Below are 27,822 nucleotides of genomic sequence, written 5' to 3'. Positions count from 1 at the left end.
ACCTGGGTCTAGCTCCGCCTCTGCCTGGGTTAGGCCTGTCCTCCCCTCAGCCCCGCCTCCACTCAATCCCGATTGACTGGAGGAAGAAGGCGGCCCGACCATTGGCTCCTTTTTGAGGGGGCGGAGCCAGGCGGTGTTTCATCCCTCAGCCTCAGGCCGAGCCGGACCAAGCCGAGGGGACCCGAGTGGGGCCGAGGCCGGTAGCCCTGCGGCCCTGAGCAAAGGCAGTAGCTTGCGCCGCACCCGCGGCCAGGCGGAGCCAAAGATGCCGGCCTCTGATGCACGGCCCCGCCCGGGTCCCGGGCCGCTTACAGCCTCGCCCTTCCCTCTGCTGCTACTGGCGGTGCTGAGCGGCCCGGTATCCGGCCGCGTCCCCCGCTCGGTGCCCAGAACCTCGCTTCCCATCTCTGGTAAGGCGCGGACGCCCACGCCCTCAGCCCTTCGCGCCCACACCCACACCCACCTGCTCCCCAGACCGCGCGGCGGGACCCGGGCCTCTCAGCTTGGTGTATGGCGTTCCACGCCGCCCACGCCCCGCCGGGACACGGGCGAGACCCTCGCACTTCACCGCATCCCCTCTGCATCCCCCCCGCGCCCCGCAGCTCCGCATCCCCAGCCTGGGCCTCGCGCCTCGGCTCCCACGACACGCCCAGGCTGCCCCAGCGGGCCCTATTCCCAGAACCGCGGTAGCGTCCAGTCCTCACCGTGCAGACACTGAGGCCCAGAGCTCGGGTGGGGGCTGCCAGAGGTCGTTCATTTCGAAGTTCCATCTCCCTTAGTCCCCTGTTTCCCCGCACACACACCTGGGTCCATCATTCCAGCTTGACGCCAACTCTGCTTTCAGACCCATCAGTCTTTCATTCTACTCCAGCTTTCCATTCCAGTCCCCAGCTCAGCATTTCCATCTTCTCCAATTCATTTCCCTATCAGTTCTACACATCATCCGAGCCTCTTGGCCCTTCTCACAGCCCTAATCTTCCTAACCCTCCTCCTGCTACCCTAACATCTCTGACACCAGCTCCCATTCTCCCATTGTTGGATCCACGTGAACTCTCATAACTTCCTCAACGTTCCTTGCTGCGTCTCTGCCCATTCCCTACATTGAATATTGGTAAACCATTCAATGTGCTGATGTAAAGTTCCGCTTAAATGATTTTTCAAGTCTTCAGAAGGAAAAATAGAGGAGGGGGATATGATCCTTTGAAAAGATGTGGAAGAAGCTAGGAGACGTCACAAGGTTAGAAGTGATCATTGGGGAGATTCACATTTTAGACTGCTGAGGTGGGTATGAGCGTGGCCATGAATCTTGTCTTCTCAGTGGGGATTGAGTGTTATCAGCACCTTGGGCAGACAGAACCAGTGAAGCCAAGAGTACCACCTGTTGGCAACAACTCTGGACTGGTTAATACTAGTTTAGAATTTAAACTCAGACGAGTGCCATATAGGAATGCTGTGATTCCCGAAGGCGAAGTTGTGGCCAGAGCCTGGGGTTTCAGTTTGCACCGAGCAGCAGCCACAAAGTAAGTTGAGATTGCCGGGCTGAGTTGATGTGCAGGCATCCAGAGATGTCTAGATGGCAAGCAAGGTGAAGCGGAGTTGAGGATATGAGGGGAAGTTAGTTGATCCAGGGCTTATACTAAGCATGACAGAGTGGGCAGGATACAGCACAGAGGTAAGTATGGGTGTGGGAGGATGAAGTGGGTGGGACTCACATCAGCACATCTAGGAATGAATGGGTTGGTGTCCATTCTACCCTCTTGAGGGTACTGAGCAGAGGAAGCAGGTAGAGCAGAGCTGTATTGGTGCAGGGGTAGGGTCCCCAGAACCAGAGGTTGAGCTAGGAAGGTAAATTCATGCCAACTTATTCCAATCTTTAAATAGATAATAATTTTGAATGCTGATATGAGGTTTAGATTTTTTTTTTGAAATGGAGTCTTGCTCTGTCACCCAGGCTGGAGTGCAGTGGCGTGATCTTCGCTCACTGCAACCTCCGCCTCCGGGGTTCAAGCAATTCTCCTGCCTCAGTCTCCCAAGTAGCTGGGATTACAGGTGCCTGCCACCATACCCAGCTAATTTTTTGTATTTTTAGTAAAGATGGGATTTCACCATGTTGGCTAGGGTGGTCTTGAACACCTGACCTCAAGTGATCCACCCACCTCAGCCTCCCAAAATGTTGGGATAACAGGCGTGAGCAACCGCGTCTGGCTAGTGCTCTGTTTTTATAGAAAAAGCATACTTACCCACTGGATTGTGTGCTAAATATTCTGGCCTCATCTATCTCTGGTTCACTTGTCAAGGCTCCGTTTCTCCCCCATGGCTGCTAAATAAATGGTATTTGGAAGAAAACAAAAATTGGCCCGTTTGGTTTTGCTCTTGTGGACTCGACCCTTAGGAAACAATGGCTAACATCACTCTCTCCTGTCTTCCTGCCAGAGGCTGACTCCTATCTCACCAGGTTCGCTGTCCCTCAGACATACAATTACTCTGTTCTCCTTGTGGATCCTGCTTCCCACACACTTTATGTTGGCGCCCGGGACACCATCTTCGCTTTATCTCTGCCCTTCTCAGGGGAGAGACCCCGCAGGGTGAGAGACGAGAGGGAAGGACCCCTGACCCTGTAGCATGTGATTAAATCTATGATTTTATGAGTGTGTGTGTGGGGGATTTCATAATAACTAAAGATGTAACCGCAGGGGTAGTAGGAGGGGGTGAGTTGGGAGACATCATCCACTTTGTTTTCTTAGCTAAGAGTATAGGGGATCAGGGTGACTGGGGAGGATATGAAGGAGGTTCATGATGATGGGGAGGAGACCACAGTGACCATCAGGTGACAATGGGCAGAGGGATCATTAAAATTACAATAGGAGGCCGGGCGCGGTGGCTCAAGCCTGTAATCCCAGCACTTTGGGAGGCCGAGACGGGCGGATCACGAGGTCAGGAGATCGAGACCATCCTGGCTAACACGGTGAAACCCCGTCTCTACTAAAAAAAATACAAAAAACTAGCCGGGCGAGGTGGCGGGCGCCTGTAGTCCCAGCTACTCGGGAGGCTGAGGCAGGAGAATGGCGTGAACCCAGGAGGTGGAGCTTGCAGTGAGCTGAGATCCGGCCACTGCACTCCAGCCTGGGCGACAGAGCGAGACTCCGTCTCAAAAAAAAAACAAACAAAAAAAAAACAAAAATAAAATTACAATAGGGAAACAGCTTTCAATTTTTTTTTGACCATTATTAAGAACTATACAGTTGGAGCATCCGTAATCTAAAAATCTGAAATTCAAAATACTCCAAAATCTGAAACTTTTTGTGTGCCAACATGGCACTCAAAGGAAATGCTCATTGGAGCATTTTGGATTTTGGATTTTCGAATTAGGGATGCTCAACCAGTATGTATTCTGTGAATATCCCCGAATCTGAAAAAATGTGAAATGTAAAACACTTCTGATCACAAGCATTTCAGATAAGGGATACTCAGTGTGTACTGTGTATTGTGGCCCAGTACACAATTATGTACTGAAAGAAACCTTTCTTGAAACAATATCTACTCTCTTATATTTTGATATATTCTATTTCATTAAAAATGATGTTGGTCATGATTTCACAATTGATTTTATTACTCATTAATGGGTGGGGACCTCCATTTGAAAAACAGTGCTCTAGGGGGACTTTTGAAGTTCCCAAACTGATGGAGGTTTAATCTCCTCTAACATTGTGGGAGTTTGATGTTAGGGGAATCTGGGTGAAATGATCACTTCTCCTTTCTCAGATTGACTGGATGGTTCCTGAGGCTCACAGACAGAACTGTAGGAAGAAAGGCAAGAAAGAGGTAGGTGTAAATCTGAGTCCTGTCTTGAGTGTCAGTTGAGACCTTGGCCCAGCCCTGACTCTCAGTCCCCTGTAATGCTTCCATCCCAATGGGCCCAGGCAGAGACTCTTAACACCATGCCATCATCCATCATCTCCGATCCCAAAGCTGCATCTGACTGTCCTGACGTTACCTTACCCTTCCTTGTACCTGCTGCTTCTGATTCTTTCTAACCATCTCTGACCCCCAGGACGAATGTCACAATTTTGTCCAGATTCTCGCCATTGCCAATGCCTCTCACCTCCTCACTTGTGGCACCTTCGCTTTTGATCCGAAGTGCGGGGTTATTGTGAGTGACAGGGGTGGGAGGAGAGGGAGAGGGTGCCTGCACCAATGTGAGTTACTTGGGGTGGTGGTGGGAGGATGGGAAGGGTTTTCTGTGAGCTACCATGATCGGGGCATGGTCAAGGCAACCATTGTGCATGATAAGCATTGGGTGTAGGGGCTGTCCTCATGGGATGAGGGTATGTGTAAACCACTGAGGGAGGGAAAGGGAGGTTGTCTGGAGAGGGTAAGATATACAAAGTGTAAAGAGAGACGTAGTGGGATAGTTAAGGAAGTTAAGGATGCTGGTTGGGCTGGGGAAACAACAAATCCAGGGAGAGACTTCAGAAACCAGAAACTCATGTTTCCCTTGCCCTGTGCATGCTTTGTCCAGGCAGCCTGGGTTCATTTCTTAATTAGTGAAGCCCATTGCCTGTTTTTTCCTTTCATAGCATGTGACTGTATCTTACCACCTTCTCTTACTTCCACTGCCAACTTCATTATGTGTGGGCTGTGACTCTCCTCTCATGGCTTCTGATGTCATTTCCACTAATGTAATATCTGCTGGCCCCATATTCTGGATCTTGCCTTCAGGGCGGGCGCTCTGTCAATCACGTTTTCTTATAGATCTTGTTTATTGCTGCTGAAGGCCTGGACATCACCACCCTCAAACACAGCCAGGCTTGGGACATGTGTATCCCTAATCACATCTAGGCTAGTCATAATCTCTGGGACTGATGACTGTTTCTGAACTCCCAGCTTTTCCCATCAGTTACACAGTAGTCAGCACTGGTCTTTTGGCAACTCACATTTGTGACAAGCCCCTGGGGTGAGTCAGAAGCCTCGCATATCCTTTATATCCAGTAGCTTCCCTTTCTGCTCTGTAGAGCAATAGGAGGGAGTATAACAGCTCCCTTTTTTGACCTAATCCTTAACTGTAGATCTTGTCTTGACTCTTCTGCAGTCCTCAGTAATCCTTGCCACCTGGATCAAGTCAGTGTGTATCTCTAAACCCTTCTTTGTTGCATACCACCCTCATATCTCTGGCTTAGGATGCTAATCATAATCATATGCATAATTGCTCCAGTTAGTCCCCCTGGGCTGCCTTGGGGTGGGTTGGACTTATGTTGAGTTCTTTTCATAATGCAAGTGATACAGGCTCCCTACCAGCATCTGGATAGCTCCCTCATTCTAGAAAGGTTCTCAGTTCAGGGTGGTGTTGAAAATCTCTGTATTCCCTCAGGTAACATTGAGGTCTGATTTCCCTACAGTTTTCCTTAAGTTTGTAAGGTAGCAGTGGTACTGCCATTGCCATATTTGTTCTTTTCCATTCTGCCAGGCTCGGGGATCCCATGGGTATGAATGCCAGAGCCATGGCTTATAGACAGTGTGATTGTTCCAAGTTAGTCTCCTAGGGCCTTTAATTCTTCCTTGTTTCTCTGAGGTGGGACTCTAGTGGTTGTTATATAAGGTATCTAGACAGAAAATGTTCTTTCTGGACATACCTATCAGGATTGGTGTGACTTGGATGCCTATCTCTTCTCGAGGAACATCAGCAATGAAGAGTGAAGCCAGGGGTCTATGTCCTGAACTCCCACAAATTCAGCTCTTTCCCTGAACCCTCCTGTCTAGCAGGCTTATAAAATGAGGGCCCATCCTTTGGTCAAGGCTTGTCTGAAGGAGAATATAGAGACTAGCCCCAAAAGGTCAGCTCTGGTAACCCTTTGATACACATCCTATCTGCTCTGTAGACGTTTTGAAAGTTCTCTTCTGCCTTAACCTGTCTTATCCTACTACCCAGCAGCCCCAGTCTGCTTGACCAAGTTCTTCCTTTATCCTCACTGCTGAACCTCTCATGATGACTGATGACTTTGAGACTGTATATAAACAATTATCTGAGAGCTTTGTTTTGGACACAGCAACTTGCTCAAAGTTGATTGTGGAGAAATGAAGGTTCTTACTAAAAGGAAGTTCAAGCATTGGATCTAAGGGCTCCCACAATGTGGAATGCTGTCCTTCAGTGATAGCTCATTGAACATTGGAGGAAAATATCATAATTTGTTTTGTTGAGGGACCTCCAGCAGTTAACAGAGAAAAATGTTAGACTTCTAACAACAACAACAACGACAAACAACAACAACGACAACCATTCAACTGAGTGTCTGCTTTGATGAAGACTTGGTATTAGGTACTTTACATTAAGGATTAAATTTAATTCTTACCACCACATCATGAGATTTAGGTATTATTTCCATTTTACAAGTAAGGAAACTGAAGTTCAGAGAAATTAAGTATTGTGTTTAAGATTGTATAGCTAACAGAGGCAGAACCAAAATTTAAACCTGTGTTTGTCTCTGGCTCTGTTCCACTATCCTGTCCCTTACTCTAGCCTGCAGCCCAGAAGACCTTATCTGTCTTCGATTTCTTGTGGCATTTGATGTGTTTCATGTACTAGGAACCATCTTTCTTTTCTTTCCTTTTTTTCTTAGCCGCCTGGGAAAGGTCCTTTCTATGCCTTGAACTCCTCTTGGCCAAGGCCAAAGGACCAGTTCCAACCCATAGCTCAGAGAGAGCCTTCCTGTCCAGCTCTGGCCTTCAGCTTCAGGGACTTTGCTTTACGACAGCTGATTTTGAGAGACTATGCTGCTGACTGACACAATGACGATACAATGAAGAATCTCAACATTCAGATAGAGAATGTAGTGGAGTGGTCATGTCTCTTTCAGACCCGAGTTAAATGTCATTTTGACCATGCAATAATCATAACCTATCTAGTTAATAGGAGGCTTACTTCCTCAAAGGTTGGAAACCTGGATGACATGATGATGCCATTGGGGAAAACTAAAAGAGAATTAGTTTCGACATGTTGAGTTTTAAGGGGCAGCTAAGAAATCTCTGTGAGGAAGTCCAGCAGTCAAATAAAAATATGGGCTAGAGTTTGGAAGATACCAGATTTGGAGAGTTTGGGGAATGATTTGCACAGAATATCTGGCTGGAAAGAATGAATGACATCTTTGAAGCATATGTGAAAGTGACTATGGATAGATTCTTAGGATACACATATAGGAGCTAGAAAGAAGAAGAAGGAAATAGAGAAATAACAGGAGGGATTCCAGAAGGGTAGAGTTTCAGGAGAGTCAAGGAATAGAATATTTCAAGGAAGGGGGTGAATCAAAAGTATCCAATGGCACATAAAGAAAATGAGAACTGAGAAAAAGTTCATCCCTTTAGTCCTTGGAGAAATGTAAGGCAGTAGTTATAGGCATAGAAAACATAATTTATTTTCCAGGAATAACAGGTGATCTGGTTTGGATAGAACAAAGGTCATTTTGAGAAGTAGTTGAAAATAAGTAGGTTTGGCTAATGAGGTTGTACTCCAGGCAATACTGGGCTATTTTCTCATTCTCTTGCACAAAAATTTATTATTAAGTCAGTGACCAATACTTCAGAAGATTAATCTTGGGTGGCTATTAGAATAACTTGGTTGGTGGGGGTGGCTAGATGATGTGGAGAAAGGAGTTTACTGCCATGCTTTGGGTGAGAGGTAAGAAGGGAAGCAGCAGCAGGTACATATCACATCTCTAGAGTGCCCAGCCATTTTGTTAATCTCTCACCAAATCCATCTTTCTCCTGAGGTGAGGATGCTCTCACTGTCACACAGCTGGAGTGCTGTGCCTCTGTGGAGCCCTCCATTCCAGCAGACTCTTCTGACCCAGCATTCCCTTTTTGGGTACTTCCAAAGTTTTAATAGGCCTTCTTCAAGACTCTCAGTAAAACAGAACCTTGTTTGCCATCTAGAGCAAGAGATGAGCAATTGGAGTGGGCTAATAGTACACTTATGTTTGGGGGATATATATTGATATTTCTGCAACAGCTACCATGGAAGTAATTAGGCTCCAATAACACCATATGCCCACCCCAGTTTGTGAACTAAAGATACAATACCTGGCATCTCCATGCCATAACTTTGACTCCCAACCAGCCACTGTTAACTTCCCTCTCAGTTCTAGGTTGAAATCATCCTTGTTTTTAGATGTTATCTTGAAGCCTCTCTTAGTGCCAAATGCTAGACTTAAGGTAACTTCTGGCTGGCCATGATGAAGTTCTTACACCTCTTGTTCCTTGCCCAGGTCAGTCCCTCTGGAGTCCCTGGGTGAGGAAGGTACTTATCTACCACTCTTAAATTCTGACCTGAGCTTCAGGTCATTCTTTACCAACTTTGCAGGTTCCCCCATCCTCTGCCCTTGGTCGTATGATGCAGCTCTTTCATCCTTGGGGTGGGGAATAGGAGGAGGATGGCCCTTGTCTCTCTAGGCCTCTGTGTTTCAGATAGTCCTTTATTGGCCTGTACTTTTCTTTGTCCTTCCTAAGGTTTCCAGTCCTCAGGAGGCCTGCTTTCTTCCTGATCCTTCTTGTCATGTAGCATATTCTCCAACCAGTTACAAACCCTACAGTTCAGCAGTGTTTCAGAGGAAAGACCTACGTTCAGCCTCTTAGGTGCTTCTTGGGCTGTCCTAGGAATTTCTTCATCAGGGCATGTGGGTGTTGGCTACTGGGGGAATTGAGGGAAGAGGAATAAACTGATGAACAAAGGATAGCAGATATGAGAAATGCAGGAGTAGATGGGGGCATCAGGAATAGCTGACTGGATATATGGGGATGGTAGTTGGGGGTGGGGAGTGGAAGGGGAGAGGAATGGGAATTGACCTTTTCCTTCATCTGACCATCTTTGTAATTCTCACCGTGAACCTGCCCTGTGACCCCTAAACCAATTACCCCCTTCTGGTCTATAGGACGTGTCCAGTTTCCAGCAGGTTGAAAGACTTGAGAGTGGCCGGGGGAAATGTCCTTTTGAGCCAGCTCAGCGGTCAGCAGCTGTAATGGCTGGTGAGTGGGGAGAGACAAGAACCTGTAACTTCTTGCTCTAATTGCCTCCTTCCCCACCCCTGCTGTTAGAATTTCTGTGTTCTTTCTTACCTTGGAACGTCTGTTATTCCCATGTCTCTTTTTAGCCTTTCCTGTTCTTCCCTGAGTGCCTGTGTGACCACCTGCTTTTCCCCACCTAGTATGATATCCCCAGGATTCTCTCTGCAGAATGTGTCCTCTGCACCTCTAGTGTAATGTTTCCTCTCTTAACCTTATTTTCTTTTCTCATAGTGTTTTTTCCCCTGTTAATAAGTGGAATATACTACAATGCATATTGTAATAAATTTGGAAAAAGTATAAAGAAGAACATGAAAAAAACTTTTAGAACAGCACTGGCCAAAAGAAGTTTATGTAACGATGGAAATGTTCTAGATCTGCACTGTCCAATACAGTAGCCACTAGCTATTGTGGCTATAGAGCCCTTGAAATGTGACTAGTGTGACTGAAGGAAGGAATTTTAAATTGTAGTTAATTTTATGTAAATAGCCCTATGTGTCTAGTGGTACCATATTAGTGCAATTCTAAAATATCTCTATTTAGAAAATTATTGCTAATATTTTAGGATATATCCTGTATTAGTTCATTTGTGTTGCTATAAAGAAATATCTGAGACCAGGTAATTTATAAAGAAAAAAGTTTATTTGGCTTATGGTTCTGGATGCTGGACATGAAGCATAGTGCTAGTATCTGCCTTTGGCAAGGGCCTTAAGAAGCATACAATCATGGCAGAGGGTGAAGGGGAGCCGTGTGTCACATAGTGAGAGAGGGGGCAAGAGAGAGAGGGAGGAGGTGCTTTTTTAAACAGCCAGATCTTTTGTGAACTCAGAGTGAGAACTCACTCATTACTGCTAGGACAGCACCAAACCATTCATGAAACATCTGCTTGCATGACCCAGACACCTCACACAAGGTCCACCTCCAACACTGGAGGTCACATGTCAACATGAGTTTTGGAGGAGACAAAACATCCAAACCATATCATATCCTAGATAGATATTAATGTGTGTGCACACCCATGTACATTCATGCACATACATTTGCTGGCCAGTCTTTTGTTGCTCAGGGGAGTCAGTAATGACTATTAAATAAATTCCTGCTAGTACTTTTTTTGAACAAGCTGTCTATGATTGCTCAAGTGTGAAATGGGTCTATCACAAACCTAAACCTCTTCTGGAGAATGACTAATTTGTTAGCAGCCACACAGCAAATTGTTTTTGTGCCACATAGCCTGAATTTTAGATCAGACCACCCAACATACACCCTCCAAATTCAGCGAAAAGCCATTTTCTTGTGATGGTGTAAAACAAACAGGTTAATAGAAATTTTATGAGCATGTGCACATTATAAAACTTTTAAATGTCATGCTACATGGATGTAATTTTGAATTCTTCATGTAACTTTATATCATAGGTGTTTCTATGTAATTTAAAAATTCATTATAAAGATAATGTTTAATGACATGTTACTCATTCTGCTAACATACCACGAATTAAACAATTCCATATTATTTATATAAATTTAATTAGTTCAAAGATTTTGCTGTTACCCATATTGCTATAATGAACATCTTTGTGCATACATTTTTGCTCTCATTTTAGGTTGGCCTCTTAAGATTCCTAGAAATGGATTACTGTTTCAAAGGGTGTGAACACTTAATGGCTCATTATCTGTTGCTAATTGAGTTTCTAGAAAGAGTATACCAATTTACACCCTAAATCAGTAGTGAATGAGAGCGGCCTTTTTTTTTCACATACATTTCACCAGAATGTATTGTTCTCATTTTAAAAAATCTTTGCTATTTTGAGACTAAAAATGGCACCTTGTTTTTATTTGTATTTCTTTGAATATTAGTGAAGTTGAACATTTTTCATGTTTTAGTACTTATTTTTATTTATTATTTGGTAAATCCTCTGCTCATGTTCTTGGACCAGTTAAGAGGTAGGATATTAGCTTTTTAATTACATATCTTTTCCTTTGTGATTGCATATAATTTTTAAGCTCAATCCTTCACTTAAAGAGCAGATAACATTTTTTCTTAAAATTTTTTTTCCAAACATGTAACTCTTTGATCTATTAATATTTGGAGTTATTTTGATGAATCGCATGAGAGGGGGATCTAAATTAATTTTTCCCAGCTAGCTAATCAGTTGACTCAGCATCATTCATTATACTGTTTTTTTCTTTCCTTGGTTTTTTTTTGCCAACTGTATCATAAAATTAATTTTTGCCTATATTTTTGGGAAATATTTTATATAAAACAAAAATTGGGACACAAGATCTAATGATGAAATTTTTTTCCTATGCATGACTTTATTTTTTAGGGAAAGTCTTAAAAGATATACAAATTACATCAGTCTTTAGTCTTATAGTTAATGACTTACCTTTTTCTGAAAAATAAAAGTTTTTGAAAATGAGCATAAAGTATATATTGACTAAATACAATATTTTGAGTTGTCATGATTATCATTATCTACTGTTGAAATTGATGAAACCTTCCTTATACTCATACATGTTGGAATAAAACAGTTTAGTTGATAGTTTATTTTTATAGGTTTTTTATCAACATCTTTGGCAAAACTCCGAGTCATTAAGAAAGGTTTCTGAGTTTTCATGGTTGTGATGTCTCTTGAGTCTACAAAATTGTTTATCAACAAAATGACTTACTTGCAACAATCTAAGATAATCGTTTATCATACTTTTGTTTCAAGCCGTAATTTCTTTTTTTTTTTTTTTGAGATGGAGTCTCGCTCTGTCGCCCAGGCTGGAGTGCAGTGTGCCATCTTGGCTCGCTGCAGCCTCCGTCTCCCAGGTTCAAGTGATTGTCCTGCCTCAGCCTCCTGAGTAGCTTAGATTACAGGCCCCCGCCACCATGCCCAGCTAAGTTTTGTATTTTTAGTAGAGATGGGGTTTCACCATGTTGGTCAGGCTGGTCTCAAACTCCCGACCTCATGATCCGCCCGCCTCGGCCTCCTAAAGTGCTGGGATTACAGATGAGAGCCACCACACCTGGCCTCAAGCAGTAATCTTTAAGCATGTGCAGCCCTCTGTGAGTAATTTCTCTTTATTCAGTCAGCAAGTGAATTCATATTAGAATGTGGTTTAAGAATATAAATTTCCAGTTTTAGTATATATGCTGCTGAAGCGAGCATAAGAATACAAATTTCATAAAGAAGATCGTTGTGAGACAAAGTGGGAGGAACATTTTCAAAAAGGTTTTAAGTCTTTTTTTTTTTTTTTTAAATCAATGTTGCCTTTCAGTGGATAATTGATGGAGGTGATCAGAACTCACTTCCTAATGGCTTCAGTTAATGTGGAAACTCTGTCTCTAGCTGTCTCAGACCCAAATCATAGTCAATACTAATATTATACATTTTCATCTGCAGTTATTACTTTACAGGGTTACAATTTAAAAGTTTTTCCTGGTCTGACATGGTCCTAGCGTCTACTTGGGGCTTTCTAGAATGATTCATTATGCCTTACTTTGCCTCTGTTTTGAAAATAGCAGTATAGAAATAGTGGTAACATTATATAAGAATTAGAACCAAAATTCCCAATTAGGTTCTAAAAAAATGTCCTTAAAGATAATAGCAGTATTTTGAAAAGAGCTTTTAATAATGAAAATATGATTAGAATATAATAGGAGTATTTACTTAAACCTATAAAAATTACACTGTGCATTGTAGAAAATTGAGAAAATGTAGAAATATATAAAGAAGAAAGTAAAAATGTTATTTGTAATTCTGTCATTACCAAGTAACCACTATTATTATTTTGGAGTATTTTGAGTGTTTTCTTCTACTGTGTCTATGTGTCTGCGTATTTATTATAACTTGGAATTATGTATATTTCATTTACTATTGTATACTGAGCATTTTCTCATCACAGAAATTGTTTCTTCAAAACATGATTTTTAGCAATTGCATCCAATTACATAAATTGTACTGCATACGTAGATGGATGTAGCATGATTTAATTATTTCTATGTAATTATACATTCAAATTTTAAAATTATTGTTTTTATAAATAATGCTGTAGCAGGAATCCTGTTACATAATTCTTTGCATTAATCTACTTAATTGCATATGAGTCAATCCAAAAAGTGGAATTGCTAGGTGTAAAAGTCTAAATATTTTGATGGTGCCTGATGGATTTGGACAAATTAATTGCTCTCCAGTTAGTCCTACCAGCAGTGGCTAAAGGGCCTGTCCCATTGCACTCTTGCCAGTCCCAAGTAATATGTACAAACAAACAGTGACCTCCTACAAAGTCCAGTATGATATTTACATATTTTGATTGGCATTTCTGTTAGTGAGGTTGAACAATTTTTCATGTGTTTATTGGTACTTCTGTTTCTTTTGGGAAAGCCTCAGAAATCTTATTTTCAAATATGAAGTTTATCTGTACTGTGCTTAGATACAATTAAGAAAATGATCTCCTTGTCTTTATTTGCGCTGTTCTAATTTGGAAAAATATGAATATTTTGACATTCACGTTAGCATAAGAACATCGGTGATTCCTTCTCAGTCTTCTTGATAGCGCTTTTGTCTTCTGCTCATTCTTAAATGTTGGAGTTCCTTGGGCTTCTACCTAAGAGCCTCTTCTCTTCTTACTCTATGTAGTTGTGATCTCAGTGAGCCCCATGGCTTCTGTTTCCGTTGCATTCTGTTGGCTCCCAAATCTACATCTGCCTCCTGGACATTACCTGGAGGTACAGACCACACGTCCTACTGCCTTCCAGACATCTTCAGTTGGATGTCCCACAGGAATCTCAAAATCATCATGCCCCAAAGTGAGTTCATTGTCTTTACTCACCTCCCCCAAACCTGCTTCTCCATCAGTCTTCCCTCCTCCGAGTGTATAGTGCCATACTCACTCAGGTACCCAAGCTAGGGACAGCAGTCAGTCGTCTTTGGGCCTCCCTATCACATCCTATAATGGATAGGGTTTCTATCAAGAAGAGCAGAAGACTTTGCTCTTTCTCTTTGGGAACCCATCCTGTGTTTTTATCATATGGTTTTGGTGTCATTGCATCTTGTGATGAATGCATCTGCCAAGGAGCTCTGCAAATGTTCCAGATGCACTGCATGCTGCCAGCATTTTGAGGCCAAGTCTACCTCTTAAATCTCCGAGACTAGCATTCACACATGAAAACAAGACAGTTACAGAAATCCTACATGCCCGACAGAGGGAAATGTAGAGTCAACACTGCATCTCCAATCATCTAATTATGCCCAATAATAGGCTTAAAAAAAATTTTTTTTAAGTATCCAGCTGGCTCAATCCTTAAATAAGGAAAAGACTTTTTGAGTAGGAGCTGTCTATCCTGAAAAATGTCTGACCATGAGAAGAAAAGGGAGTGGAAGAAGAAAGGAGGCCAGGGCATGTAAAAAATCCGTTTTTTTGTTTTGTTTTTGTTTTTGTTTTTTTTTTAAACAGCGTCTTGCTCTCTCACCCAGGCTGGAGTACAGTGGTGTGATCTTGGCTCACTGCGACCTCTGCCTCCTGGGTTCAAGTGATTCTTCTGTCTCAGCCTCCTGAGTTGCTGGGATTACAGGCACGCGCTGCCACGCCCAGCTAATTTTTTGTATTTTTAGCAGAGACAGGGTTTTGGCTGGTCTCTAACCCCTGACCTCAGGTTATCAAACCACCTCGGCCTCCCAAAGTGCTGGGATTACAGGCATAAGCCACCGCGCCCGGCCAAAAAAAAAAAAAAAAAAAAATCAAAATCAGCTTTTTAAAACTAATGTACAAGGCTAGATGTGGTAGCTCACACCTGTAATCCCAGCAATTTGGGAGGCCAAGGTGGGAAGATTGCTTTAGCCCAGGAGTTCAAGACCAGCTGGGGCAACATACTGAGACCCTGTCTTTAAAAGTTAAATTTAATTTAATTGATTTAAAATTAATTTAAAATTAAATTTAATTTTTAAAGACAGGGTCTTTAAAGGCCCTGTCTTTAAAAAAGACTGTGTCTTTAAAAAAAAATTAGCCAGGCATAGTGACGCATGCCTGTGGTCCCAACTACTTGGGAGGCTGAGGTGGGAGAATTGCTTGAGCCCAGGAGGTTGAGGCTGATCACGCCACTTCACTCCAGCCTGGATGACAGAGTGAGACCCTGTCTTAAAAACAAAAAGTAGGCTGGGCGTGGTGGCTCACACCTGTAATTGCAGTACTTTGGGAGGCCGAGGTGGGCAGATCACGAGGTCAGAAGTCTACACAGTGAAACCCTGTCTGTAATAAAAATACAAAAATTAGCTGGGCATGGTGGTGGGTGCCTGTAATCCCAGCTACTTGGGATGCTGAGACAGGAGAATCGCTTGAACCTGGGAGGCGGAGGTTGCAGAGAGCGAGATAGTGCCACTGCACTCCAGCCTGAGCAACGGAGCTAGACTCCGTCTCGAACAACAACAACAACATCAAACCAAAAAGTAACGAACACACTAATGAACTGATAATTCCTATTGTAAATCTCCTTTAAAAGGAAGCATTTTGATGCCAGAATGGAAATTTAAAACCCCCAGGCTGTAGAGAAATATTCACTGCCATGACACATGTTTATAGGCTTTCCATCTGGCAAGTTGGGATCTATTTTTACACACAATTATGATTTTTCTTTGAGTGTGTTTCTTTGTCTTTTGTGGCTTTCAATGTCTTTTTTTTTTTTTGTATTTTCAAAATGAAAATATCTTAGTTTTTTTGCACTATAAAAGTAAAAGATGCTAACTACAAAAAACAAGGATTATTCAATGAATAATCTTTCCCATGCTTGCAGGCATATATACATATTTTTTAAAAAATAAAAATAGGGTTGAATTATTCCTGGTGATGTTTTCTAACCTGCTTGTTGAGCAAACTCATCACTGTGGGAATTACTTGCTTTTGCACATCATCTTTCGCCAATGGCAGATGTGGCCTTGATCCATTCAGCAATAATTTGCAAAGCAGTTGTATGGTCAGTGTTACTATATAAACAATGTATCACAATCACAATATTTGGAATTGAGAGTGTCTTGAAGAGTCCAGGGCATGTGGTGATCTTGTGGACTCCTATGCTCAATATTGTAATGGTTGCTATTCTTTCTGCTGTGTAGGGGTGTGTGTGTGTGTGTGTCTGTCTGTAAGATGTGCTGCAAGCCCCCTGGTACTCTTAGGGCACCTGGAGCCCTGCTACTTCCTCCCAAAGTGTCTGATCCCTCCTGCTGATCCTTGGCTGTTCCACTCTGAGTGACTGCGCACTTCTCAGCATTTCTGGGCTCCAGTGTTGCTGATTCCCCCATTGGTCACTTAGGAAGTTTTGTGACCTCCATCTACTGCTGAATCTTTGCATGGTTATCTGTGGTCCTTTACTGTTTCCAGAATATTTATGATTGTTTTTCTCCAACCCTACATACCAAGTCATGATCTCAGCATCTGCTTTACCACATCTCCTATTCTTAGGGTATCCATGACAAGGCTTCTACCAGGGTTTTGATTTTAGAGCATTTAATGTGTCATGCTCTTAGGGAACATTTTCAAACTCTGGCCTCTGTGTCAACTTTTTCCCCCTTGGAAGTACAGAGGGTTGGCTCATTTGCTGTTCCATTTTCTGCCAGGACCTTTGACTAATACTTGGTTTTTCTTTCCTGAAATTTTCTAGAAGGGAATGGAATATCTTTGTATAGCTTCCCCCTCTTCTGGTGGCAGATTGAGCATATGGCCCTTTGAAGTTTCATAAGGAGCTAACATGAATGAATGTCAACCATGTGCCAGGCCTTAGCTAGGGCTCTTTATCTTATTTAACCCTTAGCGCTATTCTGAGTGGAAGATGGCATTATCTCTATTCTGCATTTGAGGAACCTGAGGCTTCGAAAGTTGCTTTGCCCAAGATCATAGTACTACTAAGTAGTCAGGGTTCAAACCCAAGTCTTCCTGGCTCCCAAACACTTGGATTCTTTTTAAAATTGCAAATAATGGAATAGTCTCACTTCCCCACCCCAAAAGAAGGCTTTCAACCCTGCAGTGCTGCCCTTGTAGGGCTCTGGCCCTCTTGTTCTCTACGTAGAGTGTTTCTTCAGTGCTGGTTACCTTTCTGGTGCTTGAGACATGCTGCTTCTCTGGAGCATCTGTGACCCCAGGATGATCATGCTTCCCTCCAAGTGGCCCCCCACTCTCTACTGCTTCCCCCAGTGTGCATGAGACCTGTGGTTCTGGCTGAGCTTTCATGCACCCGCTTCCAGCACATTGGCCTGTCTTGCTTCTCTAGCCTCTCTGACTTGATCTTCTCAGTTGCCTTTGGTAGCTCTCCCCTTAAATGGGAGTGTTCCCCAGGGCTCTCTTCTGGCTTTACCTTTTTCCCTGGCTATGACTTTCATGTCATGACTTAAGCATGAAGTGTGATGACTCCCAAGTTGCTGTCTCTGGCCCTGTTGCCCAGGCCCTTCCCTTAATTGCTTTCCGAGATCTCTGACCAATATCCTGAAGGCACTTCAGCCTTAGGATGTGCAACGAGTGGACTCATTTCCTCTCCAGCTGCGTCTTTTCTGGGCCTTGTTCTATCATTTGCTGTCTTGGTTAATAATGTCACCACCAACTATCATCAGTCTTATAAGCTAGAAACCTTGAGAAACATTGGTTTACTCCATTCTGTCTCATCTCATATTCAGTTGATCAATTTCAAATCCTGTTAATGGATTCTACCTCAGAAATACCTTCCAAATCCAGCCCCTTTATTTCCTCTGCCTCTGCCTTACTTTGGGCCTTTCACTCTTGCCTGGACTGTATGAATAGCCTTTTAAGTAGCATTATCTTTTTTAAAAACAAAACTGTTTATATCACTTTCCTCCTAAAAAAGTCTCTGCAGTTTTACGCTTACCTGCAGGGTAAAGTGCATATCTGCTGGCATGGCAGAGCAGACTAACCACAGAGTGCCCATCCCCACACCTCCAGCTTCCTCTCTGCTCACTGGCCCTGCCCAGCAGCCCCTCTGCCCCCACATGGCTGAGCATGGCTCCCCTCTTCACTGCTTGCTTGTCTTCCTCCCTGAAGTCCTCCTTCCATCTGGCAAATTTCTTATTCCCATACCCAGCTCACATGTTGCCTCTGAGATGCTGTTCCCTCAGGTAGATATAGCTGGGTCCCCCATATGTGTTAGTCTGTGCCTCCCGGAATCTGATTACACACTTGTCTTCCTGACTCACATGGGGGTTCTTGGGGCCAGGGATTTACTTAGCACCCGGCACAGTTCCTTGTACGTAGTAGCTGGTGAAGGCATACCACCTTGTTTTCTCCAGAGTGCCTCTGATACTCAGCATACCCCCAGGGTGTTCATGACTTGGTACTACTCTCTGATTCATTTTCCTCCTACTCGTGTCAGACCCATTGGTGGTGGTACTCAGAGTGGCTACAGTTCTCTCCCATTCAGCCCACAGAGCTGAACCCCCCTTCCTTCCCAGAGTGTCTGTGATTTGTCTCTTACTCAATCCCCACTATCCCTGGAGCAAGCACCTTTGCCCCTCCACTATACTAGGAGGGAGGACCTGATTCCTTGTTGCCTCTCCTGGCTGCCTGTGAAATCTCCACTCATCTCCTAGGCCAGTATCTCTCAAAGTGAGGTCCTGAATTACCTGCATCGGATTACTCTGATTGCTTCTTCGAAATGCAGGTTCTTCAGCCAACCCCAGCTCTACTGAATGAGAATTGCTGGCCCAGGTATCTGCATTTAAATCACTTCCCCAAGTGAGTCTAGTATTCTCTAAAATTGTGACTTGTTCTAAAGCAGTGTATGCCCACTAATGTTCAGAAAGAACATTCATTCCCTGAGACATTTACCAGAGTGGGACAACTTAAATAAGATGGGGACCTGTTACAAAGCAGATGCCCCTTTTGGAGAGTTACAGTACAGTCAGCACATTACAGGGTTACTGAAACAGCAACAAAAAAGCCCCAGAGAAACAAGCTTGATTTTTATGAGGGACACCTTTATTCTCATACACATGGACATTTCCGCACAGTATTTTCTTAATGCTGGTTTCCCTGACTGCCCTGGAGGAGTTTATGTCTAGATTTCCTTAATTGCGATAATGCCTTTGATGTGCTCAGCAGTGTCTGGCACTCATGGGTGCTTAGTCCCTGAGAGTCGCTGCCCTGCTTTATGCCCTAGTCTGCCTGTGACCTCTGTTGCTTCCCTCAGTGGGTCACTGATATCCCATCTCCTCCCTGTCGCCCTGCAGGGGGGGTCCTCTATGCTGCCACTGTGAAAAACTACCTGGGGACGGAGCCGATTATCACCCGAGCAGTGGGTCGTGCTGAGGACTGGATTCGGACAGACACCTTACCGTCCTGGCTGAATGGTGGGGAGAGGGAGAGGGGTCCTCTGGGGGGACCGATGGGGTGGAGTCTGGGAAGTCCCAGGTTGTGTCTGTGAGGATCTGAGGCCACTGGTATTCCCAGCCCCAGCCTTTGTCGCAGCCGTGGCCTTGAGCCCAGCCGAATGGGGGGATGAAGATGGAGACGACGAAATCTACTTCTTCTTTACGGAGACTTCCCGAGCATTTGACTCATACGAGCGCATTAAAGTCCCACGGGTGGCCCGTGTGTGTGCGGTGAGACCCCATCCCAGCTGTCTGTCTGTCGTCTCCTGCTCTGTCTGTCCCCCTGTCTTATCTTTTCCTCTTTGGGTCTCTGTCTTTAAATCTCTCCCGTGTCTCCTATTTTCTCTGCCTTGACTTCTCTTCTGGGAGCTTGAGGAATGTGAGAGAGAGGCTTTGGCCTCTTTGACACCCACAATTACCCTTGTGACACACTGTCTACAGGAGGTAGACTAGTGTAGAGGTTAAAGGGAGGAACTGGTGACAGACCAGGGTTCAAGTCCCTGCTCCACCCACCACTTAACTGCCTTTGCAACTCTGTCCAGGTTCTTTAGTGTCTTTGAAACTTGTCTATAAAAAGAGGATAATAATGATGCCTGTCTGTGAGGGCTGTTTGCGTATTAAATGAGGTAACTTACGTAAAACACATAATGTAGTACTTTATAAGTGCACAGTTAACTTAGTCACTGTCATTGTTATTGTGACCCCTTCACCCCCGTATCTCATTATCCCTGCAGCTACTCTGTGTGGCTCCCTGTCCTTGCATTTGTATGCATCTGTCTCCCCATCTGTCTATGTCTGCCCTGAAGTCAGAAGGAAACTTAAATTGGTCTCCATGCTCCTTGCCCAATGATGGTCATCTAAAGAGAATCTCCCATGTGTTCATCACCGCAGGGGGACCTTGGGGGCCGGAAGACTCTCCAGCAGAGATGGACGACGTTTTTGAAAGCTGACCTGCTCTGTCCAGGGCCTGAGCATGGCCGGGCCTCCAGTGTCCTGCAGGATGTTGCTGTGCTTCGACCTGAGCTTGGGGCAGGGACTCCCATCTTTTATGGCATCTTTTCTTCCCAGTGGTGAGGGGTCTTGGTGTGGAGGAGAGTTACAGGGTGGGAGATAAGTAGGGATAGCACAATGTCAGTGTTGTCTCTTCCAGAGGGGGCAGGCTGTCCCGCCTTTGGCTGAATGGCTCGCTGTGTGTTTCTCGGGTGTCATCTCATTTGACAAGGGATGAGTTGTTGTCCCCTAGACCCCTCCAGATATCCAGCTCCAACCTGTGAATTCCAGGGAGGGGGCTGCCATTTCTGCTGTCTGTGCCTTCCGACCACAAGACATTCGGACAGTGATGAACGGTCCCTTCAGAGAACTAAAACATGACTGCAACAGAGGACTTCCTGTCATGGACAATGATGTGCCCCAGCCAAGACCTGGAGAGGTGAGGGGGCAGATCTTCATTCTAGGCCTGAAGTAGAGAGCTGCTATTAAGGCAAGAGCCCCACCAAGCATCACTGGCGTGTCCTGTTCGTGGGAAACTTTGTCACCACCCCTGTATTTCCTCTAGTGCATCACCAACAACATGAAGCTCCGGCACTTTGGCTCATCTCTCTCACTGCCTGACCGTGTACTCACCTTCATCCGGGACCACCCACTCATGGACAGGCCAGTGTTTCCAGCTGATGGCCACCCCCTGCTGGTCACTACAGATACAGCCTATCTCAGAGTCGTGGCCCACAGGGTGACCAGCCTCTCAGGGAAAGAGTATGATGTGCTCTACCTGGGGACAGGTATATTTAGTGGTCAAGCAGGTTGCCTACCTAGTGCATACACATTCTCGTCACAGAGAGAGTACTGTAATACATATATGTCTGAGTCCCAGGCACAGGGGCAATTATGTCATTATTATTGTTCCTTTCCTGTCCCCTAGAAGATGGACACCTCCATCGAGCAGTGCGGATCGGAGCTCAGCTCAGCGTTCTTGAAGATCTGGCCTTATTCCCAGAGCCACAGCCAGTTGAGAACATGAAATTGTACCACGTGAGTTGTAGATTTTGGAGAATCTATTGGGGAGACATCTGAGTCCAGAGCCAGTTTGTGACCCTGAGGTCCGGGAGATCCAGTGTATTCCCCTTCCCCTCTCCCTTTTTGTAGAGCTGGCTCCTGGTTGGCTCCCGTACTGAGGTGACACAAGTGAATACAACCAACTGTGGCCGTCTCCAGAGCTGCTCAGAATGCATCCTGGCCCAGGACCCAGTCTGTGCCTGGAGCTTCCGGCTGGATGAGTGTGTGGCCCACGCTGGGCAGCACCGAGGGTGAGTGTAGCTGCCTGGATTTCTTGCTTACTGTGCCAGGGCTCTGTCCCATCCATATGTCTATGTTTCTCATCTGTTAATGCTGCCCTGCCAGAGGCTGTTTTCTTTTTCTGTCTGTTAGTGTCTACATCACTCATGTGTCCTTCTGTTAGTCCATACTAACTCATCTGTTTGTCCATCTAGTGCCACCTCATCAATGTCCTTGCCTCTTGCCTCTCTGCTGGACCTGCCTTGACCTGACAGTGTGCTATCTCTAATGGACGCTTCTTAGTTTTCATCTTACAAGAGCTCTTGGAAGTGTTTTCACAGTTGTCCACTCCCTCTTTCCTTGAAATACTTTACTCTTGGTCTCTATGACTCTGCATTCTTTGGTCTCCTTCACTTTCCCATCCAACTGCTGAATGTTGATGTTCCTCAGGGTTCAGTCCTGCACCCATTCTCGTTACACTTTCATGCTATCTCTAGGCAGTTTTATTCTCATTACTTTCAATACCATCTGACTGCTAATGACAACCACAAATATATCTAGTTGAACTGTGGAACTCCCCATCCAACTGTCTACTTGATATTCCCTTTGGATGCTTCATAAGCAACTCAAATTTAGCAAATCAAAGTGTGCGGTATTGTTTCCTCTTTCTCTCACATGCTCCTCCTCTGGTTTTCCTCATTCCAGTAAAGGGACCTCCATGCATCCAGTTGCTCAAGCCAGAAATTGCCCACATTGTATTATGATTTGTACTGATTCTAGCCCCTAAACGTCCTTAGTCCACCCTCTTCTCTCCACCTCTACTGCTACCACTCTAGTCCAAGCCATCATCGCTTCTTAACTGGACTACTCTAATAATCTAATTGGTCTTCTTTTGACCATTTTGGGCTGCTACCATCCATTTTCCATTTAGCAGCTTAAAAGCATATGTCACATTGAAGCAAATCCCTGACATCATATCATATTCATCTTAAATATTTCAATATGTATCTCTACTAGATAAGGACTTTTTTTTTTTTTTTAGACGGAGTCTCGCTCTGTCGCCCAGGCTGGAGTGCAGTGACGCCATCTTGGCTCACCACAACCTCCGCCTCCCTTATTCAAGCGATTCTCCTGCTTCAGCCTCCCGAATAGCTGGGATTACAGGTGCCCACCACCACACCCAGCTAATTTTTGTATTTTCAGTAGAGATGAGGTTTCACTATGTTGGCCAGCCTGGTCTGGAACTCCTGACCTCAAGCAATCCACTCGCCTTGGCCTCCCAAAGTGCTGGGATTACAGGCGTGAGCCACTCCGCCTAGCCCAGGACTCTTAAAAACATCTTATTGTGGGAAAGTTCAATCATAGCCAAAAGTAGAGAGAATTGTGTAATGAATTTCCATGCATCCATCCCTCAGCTTCAACAACCATCAGCTTCTGGTTAATCTTGTCTCTTCAGTACGTTTACTCATTCCCAACTATTTTGAAGCAAATCCTGAACATCATTTCACTTCATCCATAAATCTTTCTGTCTGTATCTCTAACATACAAGGGTTTTTAAAAAAAAAAACCATATTACCATTATCATACCAAAAACTTACTTTCTTAATGTCATCAAATATCCAGTCAATGTTCTGATTTCTTCAATTGCATATATTTAAGAAATAGTTTATGTCAGTATCCAAATAATGCTTATTAATTGTAATTGGTTGATATGTTTCTTAAGTGTCTTTTAATCATTGATATCTTCTAGTGAAGTATTTTTAATTACTTGATTTGGAAGTGTTTTTGCAAACTGACCTTGAGATTTCCTATTTTGAAGTCCAGTTAATTTATAGCGTATTTGTATACTACAGAACCTCAAGTATATACAGAACCCCAGAATATTACAGAACCCCATGGCTACACATTGTTTAGAGGTAAAAGTACTTGTCTTTTAGAATAAAACAGATTAATTCACACATGTCAAAACAGAGTGAAATGTTTAAAATGATAGCTGATCTGTAGGGCTAGATATGAAAGAAAAAACTGACATATAATTAGAATAGTCATAACATTTAATTTTGTTTTTCTGATATTTGTCTTTAATTATAAGTGTAAAATCTTATGCCATCTATTGATCAGATTCTTGACTTTTTGCCAGTTGGGGATATAAAGTAATTCTTGGATGACAGGCTTGGCCAGCTTTGCCTTTTTGGTTAAGAACTTTAAGCTGGTCTTTTAGTTTTCTGGGGGAGAATTTTTAAACATCTAAGACAAAAGCAAGGGCTTTATTCTGTCCTTTATTGTTTTAATTTCCATTAAAATAAGCATTCACTGGTCTTAGATATCCTCTATACTTGAGCTTCAAGGATTCCCTTAAGGTATACGTGAGTAGGGGGAGGGGGGAGAGTGTGGGGTGTGTGTTTATGCCAGTGTTCTGGGTTGTTCTTGTGTACATTTCCCATACCTCAGTTCATCCAAGGGAGAAGAACATAGACTGAGAAGTTCCTGTGGCAGCAGCTGTACATGTGGTCTTCCTGTGTTCCTCACTCTCAGCTAGACTAATCAACCTTGGTTTTACCCAAGAAACTTCCATCTATTCATACCAGTCTTGGAGCTCATTTCAGGGACCTCAATTCATATTGAAGGAGTTCCTACTCAGATGAGTCTGTGTTTGATTGAGGCTTTGTGTGTTCAGACCTTTTACCTGGCCTTCACTGACAACCCTAGTAGGGGTCTCATTGACTTCCCGGCCTCTGGGAGTGGTGCCAGAGAGTTCAGCAGTGAGCAGTCCATCTTGCTGTCCTCCATCAGATATAGTCCACCCAAATCCTGGAAGTACCAGGACTGTGCTATTTGAAACAGATCCATTCAAATAACACATAGGCCAGTATATATCAACCACTATTGAAGAGTTCCTTTGTAGAGACAAGCAGCTTTTAGGAAGCAAAAAATCACCTCACTGACCCTAAAGGAACTTTGATTAGCTTCTGCAGAAAAGGAATTTGCTCTTTGTCTTAAATAAGAGAAAAAAAATCCCTATAGTTTTTATCCTTTTTTTTTCCCTAGAGAAATCTTGTGGTTGTGGAGAACCAGGTTCATTTCTTAGAAGATTCTGTTTCTTTTAAAGCACCCCCACTAAACATCTTTCCAACAGACCTAGTGCAAATTTAGCTATCCATGGTCTGCTAGAAAGATGCATGCATGAAATGTCATGAGTAATATTAAGAGGTGTTGGGGAAAAATTTGGTGATGAGGAGAAACTTGACTGATAATTTCAGGAGTGATTTCTGGGATGATGGGAGATGTATTGAATGAGGGAGTCTTCAGTAATACTGAGGAGGATTGAAGGGAATGTTGACACTGGATTTACCAAGCATTCTCTTCTTTATAGGTTGGTCCAAGACATAGAGTCAGCAGATGTCTCCTCTTTGTGTCCCAAAGAGCCTGGAGGTCTGTGTGGTCTGTATGGCTTAGGGAAATGTGGGTGGAGTGGATGGAAAGGGGCTAGAGAGTTGTTCATTTTGGAACCATTCTAAACCTTGGATCTTGGAGGATGTGGCAGCCAGGTACCTTGGGCCTTAGCCTCTTTGGGAATCCCCTTTTTAGCTTAGTCTCCATAGCCCCTTCTCATGATTGACATCACCCCACACTTTTCTTCATCACACCTCCAGCCTTTAGCCTTACCTCCTTTTGTGCCTTTACTGTCTCTCGCAGAACGTCCAGTAGTGTTTGAAGTTCCCGTGGCTACAGCTGCGCATGTGGTCTTGCCGTGTTCTCCAAGCTCAGCATGGGCATCCTGTGTGTGGCACCAGCCAAGTGGAGTGACTGTACTCACCCCCCGGCGGGATGGACTGGAGGTGGTGGTGACCCCAGGGGCCATGGGCGCTTATGCCTGTGAATGTCAGGAGGGTGGGGCAGCCCGTGTGGTAGCAGCTTACAGCTTGGTGTGGGGCAGCCAGCGAGATGCCCCGAGCCGGGCCCACACAGTGGGGGCGGGACTGGCTGGCTTCTTCCTGGGGGTTCTCGCAGCATCCCTAACTCTCCTTCTGATTGGTCGGCGTCAGCAGCGACGGCGACAGAGGGAACTTCTGGCTAGAGATAAGGTGGGCTTGGACCTGGGGGCTCCACCTTCTGGGACCACAAGCTACAGCCAAGACCCTCCCTCCCCCTCTCCTGAAGATGAGCGGTTGCCCCTGGCCCTGGCCAAGAGGGGCAGTGGCTTTGGTGGATTCTCTCCACCCTTCCTGCTTGATCCTTGCCCAAGCCCAGCCCACATTCGGCTAACTGGGGCTCCTCTAGCCACATGTGATGAAACATCCATCTAGAGCTGGGCAAATGACCACTAGTGTATAAGTGATCACTGGAACGGAGGGACCACTGAGATGCTGGGGTCACTAGGCCTGGAAGACCATCCCAGCCTCTGAGTTCTCTTTGAGTATGAGTGATTACTTGGACTTTAGTGTCTGTTCTCTCTGAGTCTGGATGGACTTGGGGCCAGACCTTTGCCTGATTCCCGATTGCCATGAAAGATCAGAACTGCTTTCTGCAGCAGTCAGGGCTTCTGCCCAACATCTGAACCCCTGTGACCCTTCATCCCTGGCCCCCTATCTTGGGCCCATTAGTTTTGGGGATGGGGCACAAGGCATAGCTATGACTTTGCTTTCTGGTTGGAGCCTGACCAGAAGGAAGAGCCCTGGAGGTGGTTGGGGGTGAATGTGCACTGAGTCCTTGGGGTGGTTCTGCTTATTCTTCAAGTTTATCTGAATTTCTGTGGGGAGTGCATGATCCCCATGTTGTGACATGGAGTCTCTGCCCTGAGATCTTCCCCATCTCAGTTTTCCTTCCATGAATGAGTGTGTGTAAATACATGGTGTTCATAGGAGACCTGGCCACATGTGCATGAATGACTGGGCTGATGCTTAGGAATATTTATGAGGGATGGGGTGGGAGAAGATTGGAATAGGAATATTACCTGCAGAACTTTAGACCCTGTAGCCATAGAGGGAATGGCTTTCCTTTCTAAAAGGGACTGAAACACTGCCCCTCTCCCCATTGCCCCACAACCTTACTCTAAATTTGAGTAGAGAAAAGCTCGTAAAGTGACTTTCCGGCTGGGAAGGGCAGCAGTACACATGACTCCATATTTTTCTTTGTTTTTGCCCTTTGGCTGCCACCACTGCCATGTCACAGCTGCTTTCTCTGGCTAGAGTGTAGGCTGTACCCCATTTTCTTGGCTCCCATTGAAAATTAACAGCATTCTGATGGTTAGGAAACAACAGAAGGGGAACAGTCATAGGATATACAAGCAGTATAAAGATAGGTTCACAATCAGTGACTTTACTCAGGGTGACACCCTTGCCCTAAAGCAAGATTCCCCCGTACCTGGGGTCCATGGACTCCCTGAAATTGTATGCAAAATATTGTTTGTACATGTGTGTCTGTATGACTCTGTGGGGGAGGTTTTATGGCTTTTGTCAGATTTTCAAGGCCTTAACAAAGTTAAAGGACTGCTGCCCTGAGGTCACTGCACTGAGACCAAGCTAGGATGGCATCACTCTGTGGCAGCTCTGCCTGGCCTTGCCCTGCCTGGAACAGGGTGATTGCTGGAATGGAGTTACCACTGAGATGCCAGAAGTTCCTGGGTCTGGAAGACTTGTTGCCTTTCAGCTGTCTTTGAGTCTGACTGACTGTGGCCAGTCCCTGAACTGGTAGCTGCTGGAGGCCTTCTTGTTTCTCCAGTCCCTGGAAGCTGAGCTCTGTGTGTATTTGATGACATTGTCAACTCTCACCAAACTTCAAGACCTCTTCCTGCTTGACCACTCGCACATGCTCTAGGCTTCTGCTCAGTACTGGTCTTGGCCTGTGAATGTGCCTCGTTCATCCCTGGTGCTTGAGCCCCTCAAGCTCCAGTCAATGATCCAGTCCTGCCCCTTTGAAGTTTTCTCCTCTGCTTTCCTTGGCAGCAGCCTGCAAACTACTCAAAAGAGTCCCCTTGGGTTTGGAATGATCAGTGGCTTTGCCACTAATAAATGTGTGATCTTCGGCAAGTAACCTAACCTAGGGACATTAGTTTACTCATTTGTGAAGTGGGGATAACAAAAACCTACCTCAGGGTTGCTACAAGGATTACATGAGAAAATATGTCAACAATAAAGACCTGTCTGTACCAATA

General features: G+C 44.6%; 2 protein-coding genes across 4 annotated transcripts in view; one reads left to right on the top strand and one right to left on the bottom strand.

Annotated features, from left to right (window-relative positions):
* M1AP (meiosis 1 associated protein) overlaps positions 1-925 on the bottom strand; it is a 103,196-nt gene extending 102,271 nt beyond the window's left edge. The window contains exon 1 of the mRNA XM_050754331.1: positions 804-925. Coding sequence (XP_050610288.1) covers positions 804-850 — 47 coding nt within the window. The 5' untranslated portion in view covers positions 851-925. The remainder of the gene's footprint in view (positions 1-803) is intronic.
* SEMA4F (ssemaphorin 4F) lies at positions 123-27,822 on the top strand. 3 transcript variants are annotated; one of them, XM_050754305.1, is made up of 14 exons: positions 123-410; positions 2,434-2,585; positions 3,763-3,822; positions 4,052-4,150; positions 8,919-9,012; positions 19,257-19,376; positions 19,477-19,628; positions 20,289-20,467; positions 20,679-20,826; positions 20,953-21,175; positions 21,316-21,425; positions 21,540-21,700; positions 25,042-25,100; positions 25,365-27,822. In XM_050754305.1, the coding sequence occupies exons 1-14, from the start codon at positions 266-268 to the stop codon at positions 25,973-25,975; spliced, it is 2,313 nt and encodes a 770-aa protein (XP_050610262.1). In that variant the 5' UTR covers positions 123-265; the 3' UTR covers positions 25,976-27,822. The 3 variants fall into 3 exon arrangements, with proteins under 3 accessions (XP_050610262.1, XP_050610263.1, XP_050610264.1); XM_050754306.1 differs by lacking the exon at positions 4,052-4,150; XM_050754307.1 differs by lacking the exons at positions 25,042-25,100; positions 25,365-27,822 and adding an exon at positions 23,522-25,016 and having other exon boundaries at positions 159-410.

Source organism: Macaca thibetana, chromosome 13 (genome assembly GCF_024542745.1).
Source record: "Macaca thibetana thibetana isolate TM-01 chromosome 13, ASM2454274v1, whole genome shotgun sequence".
NCBI classification, from domain to species: domain Eukaryota; kingdom Metazoa; phylum Chordata; class Mammalia; order Primates; family Cercopithecidae; genus Macaca; species Macaca thibetana.
This window is presented reverse-complemented; position numbering and strand designations above follow the sequence as displayed.

Coding starts and splice junctions, on each gene's coding strand:
- SEMA4F (XM_050754305.1), top strand. CDS start 266: ATGCCGGCCTCTGATGCACGGCCCCGCCCGGGTCCCGGGCCGCTTACA. Junction 9,013..19,256: donor GTCAGCAGCTGTAATGGCTG/GTGAGTGGGGAG, acceptor GTCGCCCTGCAG/GGGGGGTCCTCTATGCTGCC. Junction 21,176..21,315: donor TGTGCTCTACCTGGGGACAG/GTATATTTAGTG, acceptor CCTGTCCCCTAG/AAGATGGACACCTCCATCGA.